The 26,232-nt window shown below is 39.3% G+C and overlaps 1 protein-coding gene across 1 annotated transcript in view; it reads right to left on the bottom strand.

The window, feature by feature from the left end:
* Positions 1-26,232, bottom strand: part of LGR5 (leucine rich repeat containing G protein-coupled receptor 5) — a 119,089-nt gene that overhangs the window by 26,101 nt on the left and 66,756 nt on the right. The window contains 2 exon segments of the mRNA XM_089921039.1: positions 12,732-12,803; positions 20,623-20,694. Of these exon segments, the coding sequence (XP_089777165.1) occupies positions 12,732-12,803; positions 20,623-20,694 (144 nt within the window).

Here is a 26,232-nt window from a genome sequence, read left to right as displayed (position 1 = left end):
TCGGCAGGCGGACTCTCAACCACTGCGCCACCAGGGGAAGCCCTGGGCCAAGTTTTGATACTGAGATAAGGTCACTTGGAACAAACAAGTCCGGTGTCACAGCCCACTCACAATTAAATTTCCAGTAGAACAACTATCATTGCAGGCAGCAGAAACGCAGTTTCCAAATATCTCAAGGTTCTGTCTACAAATGGAACTGGAAAGGTTAGACGAACTCAACACCATCTCTTCCCCTTATTCCAGCAACAACATGCTCGGCCCGTGTTCAAATAAGGTATAATGTCATCAGGGCATGAGGAGGTGCTTGATTTTGTTTGACTAAGAGTAAAGCACATATGTAACTCTCCTTAATGACTGCACTGATTAAAGCATGATGATTTTATTTAAATAATATGAATTTCCGAGTTTTAGTTGACGTACTGATGATTGCTAGTTGCTTATGCGTTGAAACTACAAGTGCTTCTAAGTCCTGAAAAGGACTGACATTCAGGTTCAGTGTAGCCATCAGGTTACATGTACAGAAAAGGCTTTCTCTGCATTGAGTCACAGGCTTGTCTTTTTCGCTATTTAAGTTACTACCAAAATTTCTGCTGGATCTTGAAGTGACCCTGGTATCAGTTTCCACTGTTAAAAAGTCCATTTCTCTGGATAGGTGTCTTTTATGAATCATCTCCCACCTCCAGTAAAAAGGATGTAATCTGGCTTCTACACCGTGATCTTAGAGCAATTTGCTATCTAAAATGAGTAGGACGGGGCAATTCTTCACGGTCCTAATACTCCAAATACTAATACACCCTGACCCAGTACTCAGGTATCCTGAGTGCAGCATTAAGCTTTTCTCTTTCTCAACAGTTTCTTCATCCAAGAAGCTCCCCATAAATGGTATTCCTTCTCAATGCAGTGTTTTTGAAGTCCACGTCCACCTGGCTGCAGTGGTCCAAACCTATTTCAGAAAGTGGTATATTGTTCACGCTCAGAGGTATTATCTGAGTCAATCTTAACAGAAGATCCCAAGGCAAACCAGAGTATAGAATTCATCATCCAGCCACTCATACAGGTAGTTCTTACAGAGCAAGGTTAAGACTGTGGACAAAGCAGCTGGCAGGGCACGAGTTGTGCCTATTCAGTGAGTAAACAGAAAGCTCATATTATGTCAACCTGGTCTGGTGGGACAGCTGGGCGTTTTCTATTCATATGCTTGAAAATGCAATTGTTAAGCACTGGAGTGTAAGTAAAACGCGAGAACACAGTACATGAAAACACACGTAGAAATGTGGTTCTATAATATTATCAGGAGCAACAAGAATAACTACATTATACGGCTGCACTTTATAAGGGTTTTTTGGTTTTCATTTCTATTTCCTGCAAGTCACAAAGGTGTGTGTGCGCACGCAGTCAGCTCAGAATCTGTGAATCAGTGCAGAGGTTTGGGATGAGAAATTTTGGGTCCAAATCAGATAACAGCTGTATGACCATGGCCAAGTCAACAGACTTCAGCATTCACATCTGTAAATTGGGGGTAACTCTATCTTACTAAAGAAAAGAACACAACAAGACTTTGTAAACTATAAAGCACCTTAATGATTTTTAAATCATTACTGCTTGAAGTGGGTTAACAGTTTGCATTTTTGTTTTTTGACCATAAAACCAGTCAGAAAAAAAGAAGTCAATTAAAATTTTCCCTTAGTCAAAAGTTGGTTAACATGAGTGCCAGCTTGTCAGTGAATTTCAGTTCTGAGACATGCAGACTACTTCTTTCATCCCTCATAACAGAAATGATGAAGAGGTGTCTGCGATCAGACACCCCTACTTTTCAGCCTTCAGTATTATCATTATACGTACGTGTGTGTGTGTTTATCTATATCTATCTACCTATCTATCTACCTATCTATCTATCTATATCTCAGTATCACAAAGGGCAAATAGTTGTGTTCCTGATACATTACTAAAGAGTACATCTTCACTCTGAAGGCAAAGAAGAAGTGGTGACATGGGATAGATGGCACATTCTCAGAGAAAGTTCCTAGCAGTGATCTTGGCATTTAAGTATCCATCAGTAATGGGGTAGAGGCAGCATAAAGCCTGCAGTGCAGTTAGGTGTAGCAAAATGAAACACTTTAACGAAGGGAGTGGCCTCACCTTCTTCTGGACAAACAAACCTCTTAATTATGATCTTGAAATGCAATCTGAAAAGTAATCACTATGTAGGAAATGGCACCCATTTTATGCTCTGTATGTTACTTATAAGTTACAGAAAATGATAGATAAAATAAAATGTTACCCTACTTCCTATGTCACATGCAACCACCTACATAATGAGCATATGGTAAACTGGAAAGTGCATTGAGTTAGGAGAATTAAGACACAAATTTAAGTCAAGACTCTGTCACTTATTAAATTCTGAGATTAGGGGCATTCTGATTAATTTCTCTGAGGGTCAATTTTCATATCTGTAAAGCAGAATCACAACATGTCACAAAATTGCTATGGGAATTAAATGAGAAAAATATATGCAGAAGGGTTTTGCAAACATTAAAGCACTCTACAAATGATAGGCTTATTACTGGAGAAAAATCTTCACATTTAGGAAGTAGTATCATTCCCCCTACCCTGAAGTTTCTTTTGTTTGCTCTGAAGCATCTTAATCCTTTGTAATTTCAAATCTCTCTATCGGAGATTGCCATTTTTTTTTTTTTTTTTGGTCATACAGACTGGCAGGATGGCTGATTTTCTACTCACTGTACATCCTTAATACATATGTCCAGCACTGCATGTTTTGATTGGTGTTATAGGAAGGCTTCCTTCACAGAGAAAAGGAGATGCACACATCTTTTGTGTTTCTCCAGCAAAGGTCCAAAAAGTCCCCAAAGGCAAAAATGGCTGAGGAAAAATATATCCTCTAGTGCAAGAACAGAATTTTTATTAACTATGAGCCTCTGCAGTGCCACTTAGAGGACCACAAGTGATGAGAAATGGATTCGTCATGGCTTTTGGGCATACGTTGAAACTCCTTCTCTGGAGGGAAGCCTGGAGGTCGGAGGGCTCTACGATTGCCAAAAGGGATTCTACTGCACAAACTGCTGGGCCAAGGGGGCTGTTTCTCAGGGACTCTGGGTTGTCTCTCCTCACCACTGGCACCTGGTTAGGACCATCCATTTCACCCTGACAGGCTTCAACAACTTTGAGTATCCAAGGTAAGCATTTGGAGTCTGAATAACTTCACTCCCAGAAAGTTTCTGGATTACTAAACCTATGAGAAACGTCTCACCTTCCCCCAAGTGATCTTCAAGATCTGCATAAAACTATTTCTCTGGGATGGGGGTGTCGTGTTGTCTCCAGAGTGAACACCCTAATAATGGATGTGCTGTGGAAAGGTCAGTCTGATAGCTGTGTGCAAGAGGGGCTGGGGGGACAGGAAGTGATCAAGGCAGTTGCAGTCATCAGAGTGAGAAAGGAGGAGTGCTTTAAAGAAGTATGGGAATGTGGAGGAAGGCCTGGTATGAAGGATGCTAAATAAGTGGGTCTGACCAAACATGGTGATTTGCTAGATGTGACCAGAAGGGAAGACAAAGAAGCTATGGTGGTTTAGAGTTCTGGGCAACTGGGTGGAGGGAACCATGCAGGGATGAACGTTACCCAGTATTATACAAAATAAAGATAAAACAGAACTGCATGTTCACTGTGAATACAGTTCTGTAATATCAGTGTATCTTATGTGAGGAGGAGCTGGAACGTAACAGGCAAAAAAAAAAAAAAAAAGCTTATTTTCTTAACTTCTCTCTCTGAAGTTTTTCCCTAATGTTTTCATGCATAAAAGCTTAATTTTACAAATTTTCTCTTTTAAAAGAAACATTTTGCCTATATGCTCCACACTCCTGAAAGGAATTTTTGCTTTATAGATGGCATTATAGTAGGGATTAGAGAATCTATGAGGTCATTCTTGCTATTGTTTCTCCAGAAAATAGCCCTTTACATATATCTTGTATATGCTACCTTGCCAATGTATCACACAAACTTATACCTTTGTTTGAGAATGTCTTTGATGAGCCATTAACTACAAAGAAGAAAGCGTTAGTCAAAAGATAACCCATTGATATTGGCTAATTCCCATCTCAGATGACTGTAATATTGTCAATTATTAACATGGATGACTGGAGGAAAAAAAAGGCAAAGGTGTGAAGAATGCTGCAGCTGCAGGTATAATACAGCTTATGGGGACTCTTACAATAAACAGAGCTATGAAGCACAGCATTTGACACAGCTATTTTATATTTGGATGAGCATTTTTCTTCGTAAGTTTTAAACGATCAACTCTCTTGTACACACATTTGTACATTTTATGAGACCATTTTGAACAATTCCTGAAGAGTCAAATGAACACAGTGATTTAGTTCATTTATAAAATTTTAAGAAATGAAAACAGTTTCCATTATTATCTAACTTTTACTATGAAATGAAAAGCATGTAGTTCCAAGCTTGTATATAACACAATTTGACCAATTCCCTAAAGTCTTTGTTATGGTGAAATTTTACTGAATTTTATTGCACTGAAACCAGTGGATCATTGGAATTGAATTTGTCAGATCATTATAATAATACTATCTGGATAGAATTTTATCTATATGAACTCTTACAGATTGAATTCGTATTGATTTATATGAATTCTTCCTAATAATGAGTCATTTTTATTGTTAGTATTGTTTTTTAATATTTATGAATCATGACAATGTGGAATTCCACCTTCTAATGAAATTTCCCATCTATAACCTAGGAAGATACTAAGCATATAAACACCATGATTGCTTATATGGGAATTTTTTCTTCCATCTTTCTATTCTCCATCTTATTTACTGGTAAACTTAATGTAACACCAGGAAGAAAAATTATTGCTTTAGACTTGTCTCTGAAAAGGTAAAAAAGTTTTTTCCATCTTTGCAGCTTGGGGAGAGGGAAACTCTATAGGTTCATTGAAGTGTAGTAACTTAGAGACTAGTCCCAACTCTAGTTTCTGTAATTACCTACAGATGGACAAATCCACTAATGGTGATTGAGGTCAACTTCTTTCACCAAAAAACAAACCCTGGAGTTCTAATTATAACTTTTCTTGGGAAGGGTCAGATATGCTCCTGTCAGAACTAATAGTCATATCATTTATTCTTTCTCTTGGATGATTACCAGGAGTTTTTGCAGGATTAAAAAATATATTTAGTTACAAAAAAAAAAATAATGTAGAGACTAGTCAGCTGGCTCGACTAGTAGCCGGATGAAGTGTCTAATAGAACCAAACCTCTGCCTCTCTGGCATTACTGGGAAGTACAAGACTCCAATGAGAAATATATTTTAAAGTCAATTTACTGGAGTTGCTCAGTTTCTCCGAGGTCCCCATGGCTGTGTATTTTTTAACAGGGAGATGATCTACAGCCAAAGTAACATGAGCGTTGATTTCTTTAGCTTCATTTTTCTCCATAGAAAACAAAGACCTCCTTTTTGTCAGGAGCACCGTTAGTCTCCCAGCTACCACCAGGTTTTGAAATCCGGGGGTCATTTTTGCATCTTCCATTGCTGTCCAGACTAACATTCACCAAGGTCTCTCCATTTATCTTCATCTCCAAGAGTGTCGACTTCCACTGCCTATTAAGTCTCTTATCTCTTCACACCTGCGTCACTGCAACAGCCTCTAGCTGGTCCTTTTGCTTTTGATCTCTTATCTCTTCAATTAATCCTGCAGGCTGCTGCCAGACGAGTCTCCCTACAACTGGGCTCTATGTCACGCCCGTTAGGAATCCACAGTTCTCCCATGTTACCATTCCTTTTAAACCCAAATTTTCCATTCTTATATTCAAAGCTCACCCACCTTATCTAGCTAAACTTTTCTCTTATTTCTGTGTCCCAGTCAAGTCCCTTTTGTAGCTTCTTCCCACAGTATCTCTGAGCCTTGTGTTCAGGAACATCCTCTCATTCCTGCCTAATCTGAATCTCATCAACCTGAGACAATATTTTGGTTCCTCTCTCAACCCTATTCTTGAAGTGGGGAGTCCTCAGCTAAGCCAATGGGAAAGCTAAATCTTGTAGACGGATCAACTTCAAAATCCCTCAAGGAAACACTGGGACCCAACTCTTAGCTCAGGGAGGGCAGGGAGGAAAAACCAGGGTACAGAGATAAGAGTTGGGAGCCAGGGAGATCAGTGAACGCAGGCTACAGTCAAAGCGGGGGAGATTAGCTGATCTTGAGCAGCTGTTTAGAACATCATTTAGAGTTGGATGCTTTGGTTCAGTTCAACAAGTATTTCTTGGGTGCTTTCTTTGCAGGTACAGTACCTGGTGCTGGAGATCTAGCAGTAAACCAGGCAGACATGGTTTATAGAGCATGTTTGCTAAAGGGTAGTCAGTCAAATCATTACAATGAAGTGTTAGGTAACAGGAAATGCGTGGTAGAAGGACCTAACCTAAGTTTCAGTTTTCTTTGAGATCTAGATCTGGATTTCAAGCTGCCTATGTGACATCTCTACTGAGTTGTTCTTCCTTAAACAAGACATTTGGTTTTGAAAATGTTCAAGACCAAACTCATTATCTCCCCAAATGTCATGCTCTACCAGCATTTATCTCAGTGATGGGTCTCAGTAAATATGTGATTATATAAACCAGGAACTTAGGAATCATCCTCCACACCTCTTTCTCCTTCATTCTTTGTAGCCAATTCATTACCAAATACTGCTAATTTCATCTAAAAATTTCTCAAATCCATTTCCCTTTCTCCATCTCCACTGCCCCCATCCTGACAAAGTTCTCCTTTCTCTCCTAGACTATTTCAGTAACACAGAGCCAATCATGCCCTTTCCTATTCAAAATCTTCCAGTGGATTCTCACTGCTTTTACAATAAAGACTAAAATTCGTGACATGTCCCAAAGAGCTTTCAAGGGGTCTGGACCCCACCCGCCTCACTAGGCTCTTCTTGCACTTTTCCCACCTCATGCTTCCTGCTTTGGCCACACTGATCTTGTTTCTGATCCTTGATGTACCAGCTCCCCTCTCCCCGCACCATCACTGCAAGGTTTTGCACATGTAGTTCCCTTTGTCTGGAAAGTTCTTCCCTCTTCTCTTTGTCTAATCAACTCTTACCTTTGCAATATGAACAAGATACCCTTTTCTCACCTATAGTTTCCTCATCAGGAAAGTGGAGACAAGTTCCATCTTCCAGGTAACGAGGGAAGAGACAACCAAATGCATAGGGAAACACTAAGGAAGTCTGACTGGTCCACACATGAATAAATATTGCTCTCGTCCCTTCCTCAATTTCTTTATTTCTGTTCTGAAGCTTTACTAGTTTTCCTCCTTTTTGTAAACCTCCATAACCATATACCTAGAGGTACTATTCGTTTCTGTCAGGTTCCTTCCCCTCACATTAGTGCATTCTGTTGTGTGCCCATTCTCTGTAGTGGATTCGCTCAGATAGAGTAGTACACGATAGAGTAGTACTAAAATTGGCAGATTTTGGAGCCAGAATTTTTATCTGGTCTTACCTCTAGCCTGACTCTATTAAAGCCAAATGACCTTGAGAAGGTCAATTAACCTTTCTGAGTTTTCTCCTTCCTCATCACTAAGGAAGGGATAATCTTGGCTCCCACCTCATGAGGTTTCTTCGAGGGTGAAGTGAGGTGATGGAGGTGAGAGTTTTAATAAATATCGACGGCTCCTGCTTTTATAACCGTGGGTGTTTTTGATTTTGTCCTTGTCCTGTTCCTATACTTTGCTGCTTCTTTTTTTTTTTTTTTTTTTTTTTGCGGTACGTGGGCCTCTCACTGTTGTGGCCTCTCCCGTTGCGGAGCACAGGCTCCGGATGCGCAGGCTCAGCGGCCATGGCTCACGGGCCCAGCCGCTCCACGGCATGGGGGATCTTCCCGGACCGGGGCATGAACCCATGTCCCCTGCATCGGCAGGCGCACTCCCAACCACTGCGCCACCAGGGAAGCCCCCCTTTTGATCTTTTAATCTTATCCTCTCGGTTACCTCCCGTTGCTTTCTTTTCTTCCGCTCCTTGTCTTCTGTTACTTCCTTCCCACTGTTTAGCCTGGGTCTGAAACCCAATAGGCTCCTGGACATTAGCAGTGGAGAACTGCTGCTGGTTCCAGGCTTGCCTTACTTTCTGCTCGGCACTGCGAGCCCTGCCTCTTCCTCCTCACCTCCTCTTCCTGCTTATTCTCTTTCTGGATTATTAGTAGCAAAACCCTACTATGAAGAGTTGAGGTGAAGTTATTGACATTTCACAGGGTCCAAGGAGGGGGGTGTCTGTAGCCCTTAAGCTGACGTCACAATAAGATGCTCAGGCAGATCTTGTTCCAGGCAGGAGTTATATATTCTTCTTGGCTTTTAAAATAATGTCTTGTACTCTAAAGAAGATTATTAGGTAATTGGAGAATAGAGAGAATGCTAAAGACATGTCTAATTCTCCCTTCATTTTCTACTTACCAACTCATTATTTTTGTGATTGTGCATTTTCCACAGTTAGTTTTGCTAGTGCAGACTTGGCATGAAAATCAACATGTATTAATATCCTGGTTAACTGGACAAACATGAATGTGTCATTCTCTTTGATCACCTTGAACTTCCACTAATGACAGTGAGGTGCTTGAACATCATTAATGACAATCAATAAGTGAAGCAACGATTTTTTTTCATAGATCGATTTCTTAACTACTATTATTATTATTATTTTTTTCGGTACGCGGGCCTCTCACTGCTGTGGCCTCTCCCGTTGCGGAGCACAGGCTCCGGATGCGCAGGCCCAGCGGCCATGGCTCACGGGCCCAGCCGCTCCGCGGCATGTGGGATCTTTCCGGACCAGGGCACGAACCCACATCCCCTGCATCGGCAGGCGGACTCTCAACCACTGTGCCACCAGGGAAGCCCGATTTCTTAACTATTAATACAAAGGTGTGAGGTTATGGGAGGGTTAAGTTTTGAGTTTCCATCAAATCACTGTAATCTGATCCCAGTCCACAAATGACTATGATGCCCTAAGTTTTTTGGTGAAATCCAATTCACTGTGAATTCTGATTACATTTCCTATTCCTTTCCAAGAAACAGAAAGGAAATTAAGTTATATTTGATTACATTACAAAAGGCCAACTGGTGTCTGGGCTGTCATTGCCTTGTCAGAAGCCTAACGTACATATTGTACAGGGGCAGGCTCTGGGCTACCGGGCTCTGGCACATGGACAAGCCCTCTTATTCTTTAGCTAAGCAGTTTGTAAGCAACAGCAGAGAGCTCAAAGAACACAAATGTACCTATGTGTTTTCATTATGAACAAAGCCAAATATTTGTTGTTTACATGGAATCAATGAAAATTACATCCCTTGAAATATAAGTATAATTTGTTTCTTACTCAGAGCAAGGTTACCAAGTTCAATATAAATCAAGTTTCTTAAAGTTTATTCAATGAAGCCAAGTCTGTATGGGTGGGGCAAAGTATACCCATGATCTATTTCAGTAGTTCTCAACCATTTTTGGTTTGTAGACTGCTTTGTTCATGTCATAGATGCTAAAAATTTTAATTCTCAAATGCACCATGTATATAAATCCCCTGAGGATTTTGTTAAAATGAAGCTTTTGAGCAAGCTAGACAGAGATGAGGCCCAAGGTTCTGCATGTCTCGGGAGGTGTTGATGTTGTCGGTCCATGGGCACATTCGAATAGCAGGATAATACAGCATGTGGCCTTCTAACTTTATCTGCCCCAGATTGTCAGCAGAACTAATAGGTAGATGTGAGCTATTTCAATTAAGCACAAACAAGGCGACTTTTTGAATAAAAGGCCCATTACTTTTATTTCATATTAGTTTATACTGGAATGCAAAATATGGACTTTGTTATTATTTCAAGTTTGAAGAGTTCAGGAGGATATTTGCAAATCATCTTAGGACACTCATTTTCCCAATCTTCATTTAAGAAGTACTTACCTATATAATTAAACCAGTTAGAAAACACTGATGTTTGGGTCTCCTACTCAGAGGTTCTGATTTTCATTGGTCTGGGGTGCAGCCCAGGCTTCCAGACTCTCCAGATGATTCTTCTTTGCAGCGGGAATTGAGAAGCCCCCCTTTAGAAGTTGCAAAGCCAGGAATGCATATGGGTGATGCACTCCCAGCCCCTGGGGAATGCAGAGTGCTTCTTAGAGAGTGAATGAATAATACAAGGAAAAGAATAAAGTGGAGAAAAATAGAGTGAATTCAAGAAAGAGAAAAGAGGAACCATTAAAAAAAGGGCTAAGTGGAGGTCTAAGGGTTGACTGTAGTCCAAGAAGAGCTGGATAGGTAGCTGAACGGAAGCCTCCCAGGTGTCATGGATGAGACAGGTTTCACCCTCTTTGTTATTTGTGTTGATATGAAAGTAGAACGGAGGCTGAAGTACGCATGCAAAATGAACGGACAATGGATAAGGAATGCACGTTTGCAATGACCATTAGGCTCAAAGCTGTTTTTATTTTTGGAATTGCTTGAAGGAAGCGGGAGAAATACTATTAAACACCTTGCGTCTGGGACAACAGTAAAACTTTAAAAGGGCTCACAGTAGCCCAAACCTCCAGAGTGGGTAGGGGACTCCTTTGGTTGGTACAATACAGTTTCTGTGTGGTTGGTGGTTAAGTGTATGCGTTTTTGAGTCATATCTTCATGCTTATACCAAAGTAGCACAAAAAATGTAAGTGAGACAAAGTGTCATAGCTGCACACACTGCCAACAGTCAGCACCTCACATGGTCTGCCGTGCTCTGGGCAAAGGGACCCCGGACAAACATTACATAACTGGCCGATACAATCCGGTGTGCACTGGGGGCTGAAGATCTATCTCGATGCCTCAGTTTGGATGCGATAAGCATCCTGCTAGAAAGTTAACCCTTGGCTTTTTCACAGGGAACACATATTTATAAGGTTTCAAAAGTCATTGTTTTTGTGAACCAGACACCAAATGCAAGAGACACCTGGTGAACAATAAATATCTGGACGGTAAGAAACTAAATCTGAACACCTTGATCAGAGAGGCACCACCCAGTTCGAGCGAACAAAAGATTCATGGTTTTCCCTTTCTCAAAGGGTTCACTTCTGTGGGTGTTCTGTTTGTGATCTTCTTTCAGCTGATAGTGGCTTTTGGTTACAAACTCTTATCCTTCTATCTTCCGCCTGCCTCACAGCTGTTTAAAGATCCTATTGGCCACTGCTATTATCTCGTTTTTCAATTCAGCCATTAGACCCCGTGCCCTGACACAGATAACCCACCTCCAGGGTGTTTTGCTGCTCTGGCTGGTTCTTTCCTTCAGGAAAAGGCTTGTGCCACAAAGGGGGAGTGATACTGTGATGTCATTACAGAGTTCCTGAAAATGGAGCAGACCCACCCCCTGCCACAAAGGGGCTCTTGTGGGCTTGTTTATCTCTAGGCTGGTGAGAACCTAGGAAGTCACTTTGTTCGACTGGAATAAAAAGCTTAAAATGGTCTCAAGTACAGATTTGCTTTCATTAAAAAGAAGAAAAAAGATCAAAGGAAGAAAGTAGCATCTCCAGATCTCACGTTCCTCCTTCTCTTGTATCACTTCAGTAAAAGACATTAAGCAAACTATGTGTAATTGTTAACCGATGTATTCTTTACAATGATGTTCAACTCGAGTCTGCAATATTTATTTGCATTTTATTTGCCTTTTTTATGCATTTATCTCCCTCATCATTCTAGACCAGAAACCACTATTTTGTTTGACAGATGAGGACCTCCAGTGTAAGTAAGATGAAAACATATATTACACATGTGGATATTGGAAACCATGCAACATTTCCAACACACTTATACATTCTGATGAGATGCAGATACTGATCAAGAACTCATGGCATAGTGTTGCCAAATAATCACTGTGAACCACTGCTTACAACCCAAGCTCCGAAACATCTAGCTGGTGAGAAAGTTCTCTGTGTGAGGAATAACTACTTTTTATTCATTCAGAGGTTTTAAATCAGAGGAGGGTGGAAACTCCTGATGGAAAAGTTGTGGATTCAGAGTAAGGAACACCAACACCATTGCTGTGTGTGTTTGTGTGTCTGTGTGTGGTGTGTGAATCTGAGGTATGTGTGTGTATATCTGTGGGACTGTTTGTGAATATGTTTGTATGTCTGTGTGTGGCGGTGAGGAAGCTCCTGGTTAGTAGACTTGCCCAGTATGACTTTAAGAGATACCATTAGATCTTAGCTTCTTGAATTGAGGACCCCTGGTATACATACAGAACTCAAAAAATTAAGCCTTTATTTGACTCAGCAAAATTGCATTACAGGGCAGCTCAGATAATCTAAAAACAGAAGAAACTGAAGATGCCAAGAGGTCTAGATTTTGACCCTCATTTTTCTAGATAAAAGGAGAAAGTATTATTCCTGATTTGAATTCAGGAGCTAAAATACTGTATAGGGGAGTATAGGACAAGATCCTGGATTTTTGTCCTGTGATACCAACATATACAAGAGGCTTTTCATTGCATGTTTTCTGATTAAGTCTCTGCCCTGAAACCTCAAACCCCAACACTGGTCTCTCTCATACATATTGTTTAATGAGGATGCAAAGAATTGTTGCTCTAATGGAAACTCTCACTGGCAACTTATTTAGGTATGGTCCCCACCCAAGGAACTTACTAAAATGGTCATTTGGACATTTCAATGCTCCTTCCCAAACTGAGAACATGTTGGAATTTCAACTATACTTACAGTGATTGAAGGCTTCGCAAATTCTGTAGAGCTTCTGTGGGTACCTGTCTTAGATGATTATTCTGCAGCATGCTGCACATTGAAACAAATGAAAAAAAACCCATTAAAGACAGCAATAATTAACAATAACTAGCATAGCAGTGTCAGGCACTGTTCTAGGTGTCAGGGAAACAGCTGAGCATCAGGCACAACCTTGGCCTGTGAGGAGTGACAGATAATTTAAAATTAACAAATGAGTATATAACTTGAGACAAGTGATAGGTACTATGAACAGAAAACAAAACATGGATTTGGGATAGATGGTAACAAGGGGTGAGAATTTTATTCTAAAGGTGGTCAGAGAAGATCTCTCTTAGGAGGTGATATTTGAGTAGAGACCAGAATGGCGTCATGGAACAAAACATGGGAACATCTGGAAAGTTACTGAGGAAGAGGGAAGAGCAAGTGCAGAGGCCCTGAGGCCGGAGCTTGCTTGACTTATTAAAGGAGGAGCAAAGGGTCATTGTGACTGAGGAGGAGTAACTGAGAGCAAGAGATTGGGAGACAACCTAAGGACATCTCATGAAGGACTTGCAGGCTTTATTTTAAATGTGGTGATAAGCTCTTGTTGAAGGGTTTAAGTGGGGGGGAATGATGTGATCTTATTTATGTTTTAAAAGAATCACTGTGATGACAATTAGATTAGACAAAATGGAAATAAGGATAAGAGTAGGAGGATATTAAAGATCTTCTCCCTCCTTGTGCATGATCATATTTTGATATAAATTAATGCTTCTTGTGAACAATTACACTTTTGCTCACCTAGGTTCAACAGTTCTGATCAGAACATGGGGACTACAGAATGGAGACACCTGGCAACAGGGAAATAAAATATATCATTGCTAGTGGGAAATAGTATGGAAAAATTCCCACTAGATTTCTTTTTTTTTTTTTTTTTTTTGCAGTACGCGGGCCTCTCACCTTTGTGGCCTCTCCCATTGCGGAGCACAGGCTCTGGATGCGCAGGCTCAGCGGCCATGGCTCACGGGCCCAGCCGCTCTGCGGCATGTGGGATCTTCCCGGACTGGGGCACGAACCCGTGTCCCCTGCATTGGCAGGCGGACTCCCAACCACTGCGCCACCAGGGAAGCCCCCCCCACTAGATTTCTTATACTTTGCTACCTCATTCATAAATGTTTATAGTGCAATAATTTTGCAGCCACTCTGCCCAACCCCCAGCCAGTATTTCATGGTCTATGTAAGCCAGAGGCAGGAAACTATTTTAGGAAAGCATTTTTAAAAGACATTTTAAATAAATATTTCTACTTATTAGGTCACAAATTTATACTTGGATTTTCAGAAATAATTTGCCTGGTTCTCTCATCTCCACAATTGAAGTCTCTTTTCATCAGATGACTACCTGGGATTCAACGCCAGGTATGTCTGACTCCGAAGCTTGATGTACTTTCCACTGTCCCTTGCAGCATTCTCTTGAGGAATAATCGTACAAATTCTCAGGTTGTATGCCTTTCACAGTATGATTAAGAGCATGGGTTCTCGGATCTGACTACCTCTTCCCTGCCAGTAGCCCCGTGGCCTCAGGGAAATCATTCAATCTCTCCACGTCTCAGTGATCAGTAATAATATCCACCCCCAGGGCTTATTGTGATGATCTAATGAGCAAAAGTACATAGAACAATACCTGCTGCCTGGTAAGCATTCAATAAAGGTTGGCCCTTTCTGTATAAATTGATAAGTACTCTTCTCAAAACTAATGATATAGTGACATTTTAATTAATGAGAAAATAAAATTGGCCAAAAAAACCACCTCTATGCCAGTGGTTCTCAAACTTTAGGGGTCATCAGAATTCACTGGAAGGCTTGTTAGAACACTGTTTTCTGTGTTCCACCCTCAAAGTTCCTGGTTCAGTAGATCTGGGTATGGGCCAGAGAATTTGCATTTTTAACAAACTCTCAGGTGATCTTGGTGCTGCTGGGCAAGGCACCACACACTGAGAACCGCCCTATGCTCTGCTAAGTATTTCTAAGAATATTTTCACCTGAACTTGAGGCTACATTGAGATTGGAGATAAGGTCTAAGTTTTGAGTCTTGGCAAGCAAACCATTTACCCTTCTTGACCGTTGGACTTCTATCTGTGTGATGGGAATAGAATAATACCATCTGATTGATAAGTTGTTTGTGGATTACAATATGAAGGCATTTATTACACTTTCATATATGCAAATATGAGCTCCTATCAAATAAGACGTGTAAAATATTTGGAGATCATAAAATTTATGCTCTTCTCACCATGGCTGAGATTCTGTTTTCTAAGGATCATAATTCTGTCACTTGTAATCCAACTTCTTTTTTTTTTTTTTTTTGTGGTACGCGGGCCTCTCACTGCTGGGGCCCCTCCCGTTGCGGAGCACAGGCTCCGCACGCGCAGGCTCAGCGACCATGGCTCACGGGCCCAGCCGCTCCGCAGCATGTGGATCCTCCCGGACCGGGGCACAAACTCATGCCCCCTGCATCGGCAGGCGGACTCTCAACCACTGCGCCACCAGGGAAGCCCAATCCAACAGTTTTAAACAAGTAATTTCATTATTTTAAACTTGGATTCAATTAACATTTCATAAATCAAAAGTCTCAAAATATGTTGGTTCCTTATGAACAAAGTCAAGATTTAGAGAGACTTCACACTTCAATTACCGGTTAGGTAATTGGGAAAATTGTAGCTTGAATGCCGTATTTTGCATAATTTACCTAAATATTAAAAGTTTACGTTTATATGTTATTTTATACCTTTCCAAGCAGTTTGAATATATGATATAATTTTAACTTGACAGAAATGTTTTCAAAGTCACTCACTAATTGTGTGATAAATTTAAGTGATAAGATACAGATAATAGACTTAATTGACGTGTAAACTTTGTAGGTAATATATTACTGGCTCAAAGTGTGTACCGAACAGTCCTCCTATGCTTTGCTAACCAGACAGTGAAACTCTTATAACGTGGTCTTTCTAGAATATTGGAAAACTGGAGTAGAGGATAAGAGATATTTAAATGGCTTTTCTTCATTGAATAGTTGCAAAGTTTCTCAGTAGCTCTACATATCTACCTTCAGAAAATGGAACTTAAACAAGCTTTACTAATGATACCTTTTAAAGCTACCCCTGAGCTACCTCCCAGCAATTTAATTTTCAACCACTTCTACCAGTTAAATACCAAAAATATAATTAAAGAAAATCACTTAAGTCCTGATCTCTCCTTAAATAAAGAACTTTTGTTTAATTACTTTCAAATGACAAAACAAGAGCAAATTATCTCCATTATAACCTTATAGGTCTTCAGTGAGTTAATTAGAAAATCCTGTTTTTGTTTAAGATCTTCCAGTGGGAAACAAAACAATTAAAGGATTCATAGCACTATGGAGTGCAATTAAAACAGAGCATTCACAACATGGCTGCAGATTTCTTTCATAAATAATCCTTTATTCAATGCAGCAAATACAAGCAGAATGTACCACGAACTGAATATGGGTTTAGGCACTTACAATTTCATTTTTATCATTCACATATGGGTGAGAAAAGAAAATGAAACACTATCTCTAGGGGCAAAGGATGACTTCATATTTTCTTAATCTCTTTCCCTGAGGAGCTGTAAAACTGTAAAATATTCACAATTACATGCAGTGTCCCCAAGCTACTTTAACAATAAATTTTTTGGGTTTTTTTTTTTTTTTTTGGCCAACAGGGCTAAATAAGGTCAAGTACAGGTACTGTGAAGCAGGTGAGAGGAAATTATACGTTGAAAGAGGACTCTGTAACAATGGCTTGATCCTTAGGTATTTCTTCTGCCTACTTGTCCTATGTTTAGATATCAAGTAGCTATCCAGGCTCTTTTCTGGGAAGGAGAGAATTTTAGTTGTGACTTTCCTATGGTTAGTTTTATCCATCACCTCCATGTGGCTTTGGTTCTGGTGCTGGTGGCAAGAGGATAAGCCATTCCTCGACTGAATGGCCTACACAAGAAAATGAACCTTTGTTGAGGATAGCCTGGTTCAGAATTCCATGGGACTGGGTATTTTGCAATACTAAGCCAGTAACCTTTTATGGCCAATATTTACAGGGATAATCATCTTAAATTTTAGTGATCTTCCAGAGCTCAGAGTAACAAAATTTTTGATATAAAACAGTCCTCACCAAGGAGGGCTGTTGCTATCTTCATTTCCTATCTTCTAGGATTGGATTACTCTTACCTTTCTCTTCTTTTCCAGATCCTTTCTTACCCTCCTTATATGATCAGGGCCCCAGATGAATATTACTTGTATATTATCTTTCTCACCATGCTACAATATAATCAGTTATTTCTTTCTTCCAATGACTTTACAAAACATTTGAGTCACTTTCCACAATGGTAGGACCAGGCCTGTCTTGTTCAGCATTTTACCTCTAGCACTGTGGTTCTCAACCCTATTAGACCTAATTCTCCCTTTAATACCAAATATTTTGTAATGCTTCATCCATTATATTAAGACAAAATTCATAAAAATATAGCCATTTACACACATCATTTTAAAGAAAAAATATCAACATAATGTACTGCCCTAACTGTATGATAAAGGAGAAATAAAAGTAATTTATAATAAAGGGATTATATGTATTACTATATATGTGATGCTCAGACATGACTATCCTAGGAGGTATTTCTATGAAAGAGTCAGATGTTTGCCTCCACTTTTAATGAATAAGGTTGGGTATGAGAAAAGTAGCACGATCAGAAGTTATTCTATGCAAGAACAGGGAGATGAGAGTAGAGGTCTAAATGGATACTAGAATAAGACCTACAGTTAAGACATATAACAGATTATACTTATTTTATGTAATGCTTTATGGGAAAGAAGGAAATAACTTTTATTAAAACAAAGATAACATACCAAGACATATTATAGATGTTGCAGTGGAGAAAATAAGAAAGTGTTACATTCTCACAAATGAGTGTTCCTTATAGATAAGGGTGATATCAAAATAATTCTCTCTCTTTTACGAGATAGGACTGAAATACCACAGAGAACATCCATCCTATCTCAAATCCATTGCATGCTGAGGTGAGCATCTGTTCTCCAGTACTTCAAGAGGCCCTTGGGAGCACACCCCGCCATAGGTAAGAAGGAATTGAGGCTAAACTGGAAAAAGAAATAGTCATGATACCACCTGCATAGAAGTTGGTTGGTAGACCCTGCCGGATAGTGGAAGAGTAATATTAAAAATGCAACAGGCTACCCCCAAATAAATAAATCATTATATAGTTATCTCAGCACAGATTTTGTATGATTGTGCTCCCAACATTTTAAAAGGCCACATACGAAGTATTTATAAAGCAGACTTTGTTAATGAGATTCAATGAGAGCCCTGTGTTTCATGTTTCTCTGCTAAGTTAATGATAGTTATTTTTAAGAAGACGTTTTACAACTTCACAGTTACATAGCTTTAATTTGTTTTGTGGTTTCTGAGGTAATTCTTCTACTGCACTAATATCATTTTCAAATAAATATGTGGGTAGAAATCACAGGATGCACGATCTGTGTTAACTAGTCAATGATTTTGAGAGATTATATTTATACCATTTAATTTTTCCTGTACAGATTATTAGGCATATGCAGAACTTCATGTAAAACCTTTCAGTATGATTACATATGAAAGTATTATTGATTGAAGTTTGGTGTGGAGGGACAGTCAGAAGTCAAGAGGGATGCAGGGGGATTCTTTATGCTGGGCTGAGCAGCTCATCACAGGACAAGTTACTACACGCCTATCACCTGGAAAACCAAAGATGCTTCCACAAATTTCCAGAACTTTCTGTGGCAGGCGTGATGACCATGGTTGAGAAGCATTGCTCTAACACTAAATACTTTCCAAATATTTGACAATTGATTTGCTCATTGAATACTAGTCTTTAAGTCAGCGAAATAAAGAGAAGAGTGAATACTATTCCTGGCAGGGGTCTTGCTCCTTTTGAATCCCCCTCACATTGATAATGATCCAGCTGAAGAGCAAAGTCTGAAAGTGTCATTTTCTTGCTTACATCTTTTTCTTGGCTTCTCATCATGCTTAGGACATAATAATGTCTATGCTTTTTTGACATGACATACAGGATCCCAGTGACCAGGACCTTTTCTCTCTCTCCAGGCTCTTCTCCAGATACCTTCTCCTGAATGCTTAAGTACCACCTGTGTAGGGCTGTCTGTTCCTCCCAGGTTCCTCCTGCCTCTGTGTCTCTATGTATAGTGTCCCCTCAGTCGGCTACCTTATGTGGATGGTTGGTTCAAGGTTTGGCTTCTAGGTCAACTCTTTGGAGAAACATCTCTCCTAGGAAGTCGAATTTGAACCATCAGACTGGACAGAGTCCTTCCCAACCTCTGTAGTTCCACAGAATCAGAGTGATCTGTTCATCTGTCTTGGTCACAGTATCTTGATCCCACAATCTACCACTAGATTATAAACTCTTCAAGGGCATGGCCATACTTATTGATCTTTGTCTTTCCAGCAATAATTTGTTCAATGCCACTTTGAGTGGTGTGTGTGCATACATGTGCACGTGCACACACACACACACACACAATCTAGTTCGGTATATCCAATATACATTTTGTCAATGAATTAAAATAACTCATTCCAATATAATTTATTTAACAAGTTTCCAAAATACTTAGTGGTACCTATTTCGACACAGGGAAAACATCTTAGGTGTCTCATCTAAACTTGATTTACGTGATGCATTTTGAATGGTTCCAAATATTTTGCTGGATTCGTGGAAATATAGGCACATTAGAATTGGTGCTACAGCCTAGAATTTCACCACATAATGGATTAACCTTAGGATTTGGAAGTATGACAACTTAAAAATATTGCTACCTAATAGTAAAAATAACTCAAGGGTAGGGAGATCAAACCCAATCACCTAAGTAGACCAAGACCAAATAACAGTTCTGCTTTTGAATTTACCTTTTAACAAAATATTAAATTTAAATAAAATTGCTTTTTAAAATAGCCTATGTATCCCTCAGGTCAATGAAATGCAATTTCTATTAAGCAGAAATACATCAAATGCCTTTTTAGAGTTTATAACTTTTATCTCAAAGGAGATAAAATCAGGTTGTTTTCCCTGAGATAAAACTTTCCTGGTATGAATTTCAACTTGTGTTATCTATTTTCTCTACCAAGGTCCCTTTCTTTTCTACAAAGAATAAACTGAAAGAAAATTAAACAATGGGTACTAGAAGAAGAAGGTATCAGTGATAATGAGTTTTCTGATAGAAAATTAGGAAATTGGACATTAAATAGTAAGAAAGCCCATTTTTTACAAGTCTCAATGAATTAACATTTCTCAATTAAACAACTACTCATTGTATCTACTATGCACTAGGCTTTTCTACATCTATTCACAAGTGGAACATAAACTTGATTTTTTTTTTTTTTAACCTGAGCCTTATTCAGCGCATCACAAGGAAACAGATTCTGCAAATGGTTTGAGGCTGTGATCTCATTATGTCAGCATAATAGTGATTTATTCACTTGAATCAAAATGACTCAAAAAACTCCCCCCAACTTCATAGCACAAAAGGAAAGGGAAATACGCTTTCACAAATTTGAGTTGATAAGTTGGTTATTTAGGGGCAAACAAAGTTTTGACATTAAGGTTAGAAAAGGAGAGATGAAGTTTTTTCACACACAAATCCAGCGAGGTATCACATGTTTCTGTGGTATCAAAGAAGGCAGACTGGAATTTAGATGAATTATCTCATGACTCTAAATAGCTTATTGGAGGAACTCAATCTTTACAAGTTAATCAGCATCCACTTGACACTAAAATCAGAATTATAACAAACAATACCCGGTTTACTTACAGAACTTTAAGACTGTAAAGGCCAGCAAATGCTCCCTTGGGAATGTATGTCAAAGCGTTTCCGGCAAGACGTCTGCGGGTTTCAAGGGAGAGGAGGGAGAGTAAGCATAGCTCTCTTCATGTGGAATTCATTTAGTTGTTAAAAATGCAATACAATTATGTGCAGACCACGAATGCCAAAAGCAACTCTAAAGAACCTTGTTTTGTTATATTTTGCAAAAAATTTCTTTAAATCTCTAGTCAAAAAGCTGGCAAAAGAAGGGCCTAAGAAGAAATATAATAAATTACCTATTTTACAATAAATCACTTAATAGCTTACACTATGTATATAAAACTCTCTATCCGTTCATCTGTTGATGGACATTTAGGTTGCTTTCATGCCTTGGCTATTGTATATAGTGCTGTAATGAACACTGGGGTGCATGTATCTTTTCGAATTATGGTTTTCTCCAGATATATGCCAAGGAGTAGAATTGCTGGATCATGTGGTAGTTCTATTTTCAGTTTTTTAAGGAAACTCCATACTGTTCAAAACAGAAACAGACTCACAGACATAGAAAACAAACTTATGGTTACCAAAAGGGAAAGGTGGGGGGGAGGGATAAATGAGGAATTTGGGATTAACACATCCACACTACTATACATAAAATAGATAACCAACACGGATCTACTATATAGCACAGGGAACTCTACTCAATATTCTGTAATAACCTATAGGGGAAAAGAATCTGAAAAAGAATGGATATACGTATATGTATAACTGAATCATTTTGCTATACACCTGAAACTAACACAACATTGTAAATCAGCTATACTCCAATATTAAAAAAAATTAAAAAAATAAAACTCTCCTTAAAAATTTTTTTTTTTATACAAAAAGTAGGCAAGGGAATAGAGAGGGAGCCATGGGCGGTGATTGTGAGGGCAATGGGCTATTATTTACAGGTACGACGGTTGATGGTTGGGGAAACCCTTCTGCTGAGAGGGCATTTCAGCAGAGGACTGAGCCATGCAGGGACCAATGTGAAAGGAACAGTGGTGCAAAAGGCCCGAGGAGGGAGTGTGCCTGGCATGGTCCAGAAACTGCAAGAAGACCAGCATGGGTGGAGTGGAATGACCAAGGGGAGAGTGACAGCAGGTGAGGTTGGAGCAGTGTCCAGAGTCACTCCACACAGGGCTCTGGAGGCCACAGTAGGGACTTCGAGCAGGGGAGTGATGGGATCAGTTCTGTGTTTTAAAAGGGCCCTTCTGACAGGACCCTTTTTTTTAAATACATTTATTATTTATTTATTTTTGGCTGCGTTGGGTATTCATTGCTGTGCGTGGGCTTTCTTTAGTTGCGGTGAGCAGGGGCCACTCTTCGTTGCAGAGTAGTAGTACTCTTCGCGGGCTTCTCATTGCGGTGGCTTCTCTTGTTGCAGAGCACGGGCTCTAGGCGCGCGGGCTTCAGTAATTGTGGTGCGCGGGCTCAGTAGTTGTGGCTCGCGGGCTCAGTAGTTGTGGTGCACAAGCTTCATTGCTCCGCGGCATGTGGGATCTTCCCGGACCAGGGCTCAAACCTGTGTCCCCTGAGTTGGCAGGTGGATTCTTAACCACTGTGCCACCAGGGAAGTCCCTGACAGAACCCTTTTAAAGGGGGAATAGACTTTGGGGCAAAAGTGGAAGCACAGGAGGCAACTAGAGCAGTTCAAACAGGAGCTGCTGGTGTAACACAGCTGTGGTGGAGGAGGTAAGTGGTGGAATACGGTGGAGAAAAAAGAAGAATCCTACCTGGCAAACCATTTGTGTCAAGGTGAAACGTAGGTAGCCAACATTTCATATTTATGGTTATATTCTATATAACCCACATGCATTTGATTAGTTATCCAAAGTACTATATGTAAACTGAAGGACATGGTTTGCACAGGACCGTGCTATAAAAGAGTTGCTTATTGAATTAAGACAGACTCAGACTTGGTTGACGATCACAGGTGGCTTAACTGATCAGACTAAACTGACCAGGAACTGTTATTTCAGCCAAAATGTCCTTAACTATCCTGTTCATAGTCATGATTTCAACAGTACATTTTTTGAGTTCTAAAACCTAGCCTGAAAATGGGGGCTTATCGACTCTTACTGCTGCTATGTGATCGAGTAGCTTGATGGTTTCTGAGTCACTGACTTTGGAAATGAAAAGGAGAAAGTAAAAACGTTCTATTTATTTATTTTATTAGTTTAAATTATTGTTAGGGTAAATACCTTTCTGTTACATTTCCTGAATCATAGCTCACTTCACATGAATTGTTTTTCTTTTCTGGGCAAGGACTTTGAGAGCCGCAGACTATATTCAGAACTAATCTGTATAACCACTGACCTGTGTTATCAGGGGAATTTGTCTTAAAACAAAGGAATTTATGACGGGCTATTAGTTATTCGTTGTGCTGGTGGAAGATATATCTCATTGTCCAAAACCACAATTTAAGGAAATCATTGCATCCTTCCCCTCATTTCTTTACCACGTGGGGTGGTTTTAGCAGTTAAAAAATTAAATACATATAAACTATAGGGAAAAAAAGACTTTTATATAAATGAGTACACAAATAGTGAGAAGTGCACACACATCTTTCCTGTGAAGATTTGAACTAACAAATCTCTGGGCAACTACGTTCCAACCCTTGAGACCCACATACCATTTGGCTGGAAGGTTTTGTTTTTTGTTTTTCTCTCTGTTTCTAAAATTATTTCACAGAAATGTCTCTTTCATCATCTTCATTTCTATAATAAGATACAACTTAATAGGAAAAACTTTTATATCTTTTTATATCACATAAAATTTTTTTTATCCTTAAAGATACCTCTCCATATAGAAGACTCAAATTGTCCTATCATTGTTAGTTTTGCTGACTTAACTGCCATAAAAAGTAAAAAAAAAAAAAAAAATCAGTAAGTTACAGTAGACACATTCCTCTTCAGATAAATCAAATAAGCAGAGGTTTGGGTATTGTAACAACCAACTAAAATATTTTTGAGAATGTATGTTTCTTTGAATCTCTACAGTAATTTGAATCTCTAAAGGAATCCAAGGGTTTTTTTGTTTGTTTTTGATAGCTTCGTTTTGTAAAATGGTGGGATGAGAGCAAAGCACTCAAGTGTGGGCCCTGATTTCTCCTCTCTGGACATTGGTCTGGAGGGAGAGAGGTGAGTGAACAAAATGGGATGAGCACTGAGAGTGGAAGAGGTACTTGACCCTGTTCTCTGATTGGGACCCTCGGGAAGATTACTGTGCAGGGAACCACGGTCCAACATCGGTCCCCTTGGCTGAGTAGTATTTTCAGAGGTAAGTGAAAGGGCCTGGTGAGTTTTAATAGGCTTTCCAGGTCATGTCTTCCAAGAACCCATTTGTCTTTTAACACTCAGTTTTTTTTTTCTTTCCCTTTTTGGCTTATTTTTTTCTCACTATTAACTTGCTGCAAGACTTCACACAAGTCATTTAACTTCTCTGGACCTTATTTCACTTATTATTATTTTTTTTGGCCACGCTGTGCAGCTTGCGGGATCTTAGTTCCCCAACCAGGGATTGAACCCCGGGCCACCACAGTGAAGGTGCTGAGTCCTAACCACTGGACTGCCAGGGAATTCCCTTATTTCACTTACTTTTAAAAAATGACAGGGTTCTTCCACTAAAGTCTTTTTCTACCCTACAGTTGTTTTTGTTACACATAGATTTCCTCCTTACCTTCATTCTTTTCTCCCTTATCCTCCCTCCACCCATCTTTTTCTTCTTGTTTATTAAGATTTCTTTATTACACGTCACCAACATTTTAAAATCACTTTCTCATACTTTATATCAGGAGGTAGATCAGAGGTTATTATGCCCATATTTTGAAGATACAGACACCAAAGTTCAGAAAAGCTTTATGTAAAATGAAAAACATCATCTCTTTCCTGATTTTGTGTAAGTGTAATCTAGTCCTTCCTTATGGAGCATGGAAGCTATCTAACAGTGGTGCTACTTAAATAATCAGAGCAAAATGAACTTGAATATGACAGCCCCTATGATTTAAAAGAAGACATTTCAGACTACTTAGCAATTTCATGCTGGCTCCTAGTAATTACTGCTTTATTTTCCAACTTTTACAAAGTATATGAGATCTAGAGGGCACACATTCTATACATGCTAAATTAATTTGTATCAGAAATTTGGTAAGGGCTAACGTCAGGCTTAACGGTAGTAGTTTTTCCCCTTTTCCCATTCTTAAGATCTGTCTGTTTCCAGTTTTCTGGTACTATTTTCTGTCTCGTGGTTTCCAATATTAACTTCAGTGGCTCTGTTCCTATTTCTGAATTTCTTTTTACTCTTCTGATTTATAATTACCTGAATAATTGTAGTTAAACTATCACTTAAACATAAAATTTCTGAAATGTCAAAATGTTCCCACTTGAAGAAAAATTCTCCTAAAATAAAGTTAGCATAAACCATACTAATATTGTAATTAGTGACTTTCAAAAGACAAAGTGATGCAAGCAAATACACTAGTCCATTCAGATTGACTATTCATAATTCAATTCGATTGACTAAAGCTGGGCTCTGGGTTCCTGCATACAGGAGCCAAGAGTCTGGGTCAGTGAAGTGTGAGACACAAATAGGATGAAACTCATAGTCTGATGTAATCTCTTAATCTTGCCTCCACTGGCAGTAATGCATCATCACTGTAACCGACTAAGTTTACCATGGTTAGGTTTGCTTTCATAAGATGCCTGTGCTAGTTGGAAGGGCCCAGATACTTAGCATTTAACCCTCTGACATTCATCTTTGGTAAGGTTTGCTGAAGCCTATTCAGCAGGCTTGAATACAAGGATTATCCACAGATCTTCTCAGGGTAGAAAAAAGTGTCTTTCTTAATATGCAAGAAATTGAGATTTTAAAAAACCCTTTCTCCCCCAATAAGTTAAGCATATCTAATTGGTCAAGTCCAGCCCCAAATCATTCCTTCTTAAACTGTGTATTTATGAACTGTCCATTTTGTTTTCCTTATTACATAAGATCAAAAACATCAGATTTCAATGTTTAAGGGCTAAGACCACTGGCCTGAATAAGTGAACTCTTCAGGTCAACAGCGAGATCCTTTAGTGGTTATACGGCCCTATGGTTTCTTTAACCAAAGACTAATGAAGTTCAATTTTCAACTCCTTTGTGAAGTATTCCTAATTACCTCAGTCCACAGTCAACTTTCCTATAGGTTATATTCTATACAATGCTGTCTATAAAGGTTCATTTTCTACCATTTTATATGTAGTCTACTTGATTTGATTATAGGCTCCTAAGGTCAAGAATCTTATTGCCTGCCTAGAGCAGGGAGCTGAATTAATATGTACTGATGGATCATTTGATCTTGTTTCCAAAGACAGTTGGCCATAGTGCTAGAGTTACTTCAGGTCTGGCCTAACTATTGCAAGATCGCTGGCTAGCCACTACATAAACAGATCAGAAACAGCTGAAGAATATTCCTTCTTCATTATGCATCAAATTTAAACTCAGCAATTTATTTGAGCACTTTCAATATGCCATGTACAGTCCTTTGGGTCACAAAAATAGTATGTACTTTTTGTAAAACAACTTACAAGTTCTAGG

Source organism: Delphinapterus leucas, chromosome 11 (assembly GCF_059928025.1).
Source record: "Delphinapterus leucas isolate spDelLeu-1000000601 "Yukka" chromosome 11, BTC_Dleu_Yukka2, whole genome shotgun sequence".
NCBI classification, from domain to species: Eukaryota; Metazoa; Chordata; class Mammalia; order Artiodactyla; family Monodontidae; genus Delphinapterus; species Delphinapterus leucas.
Note: the sequence above shows the minus strand (reverse complement) of the source record. Positions and strands in the feature narration are given on the sequence as shown.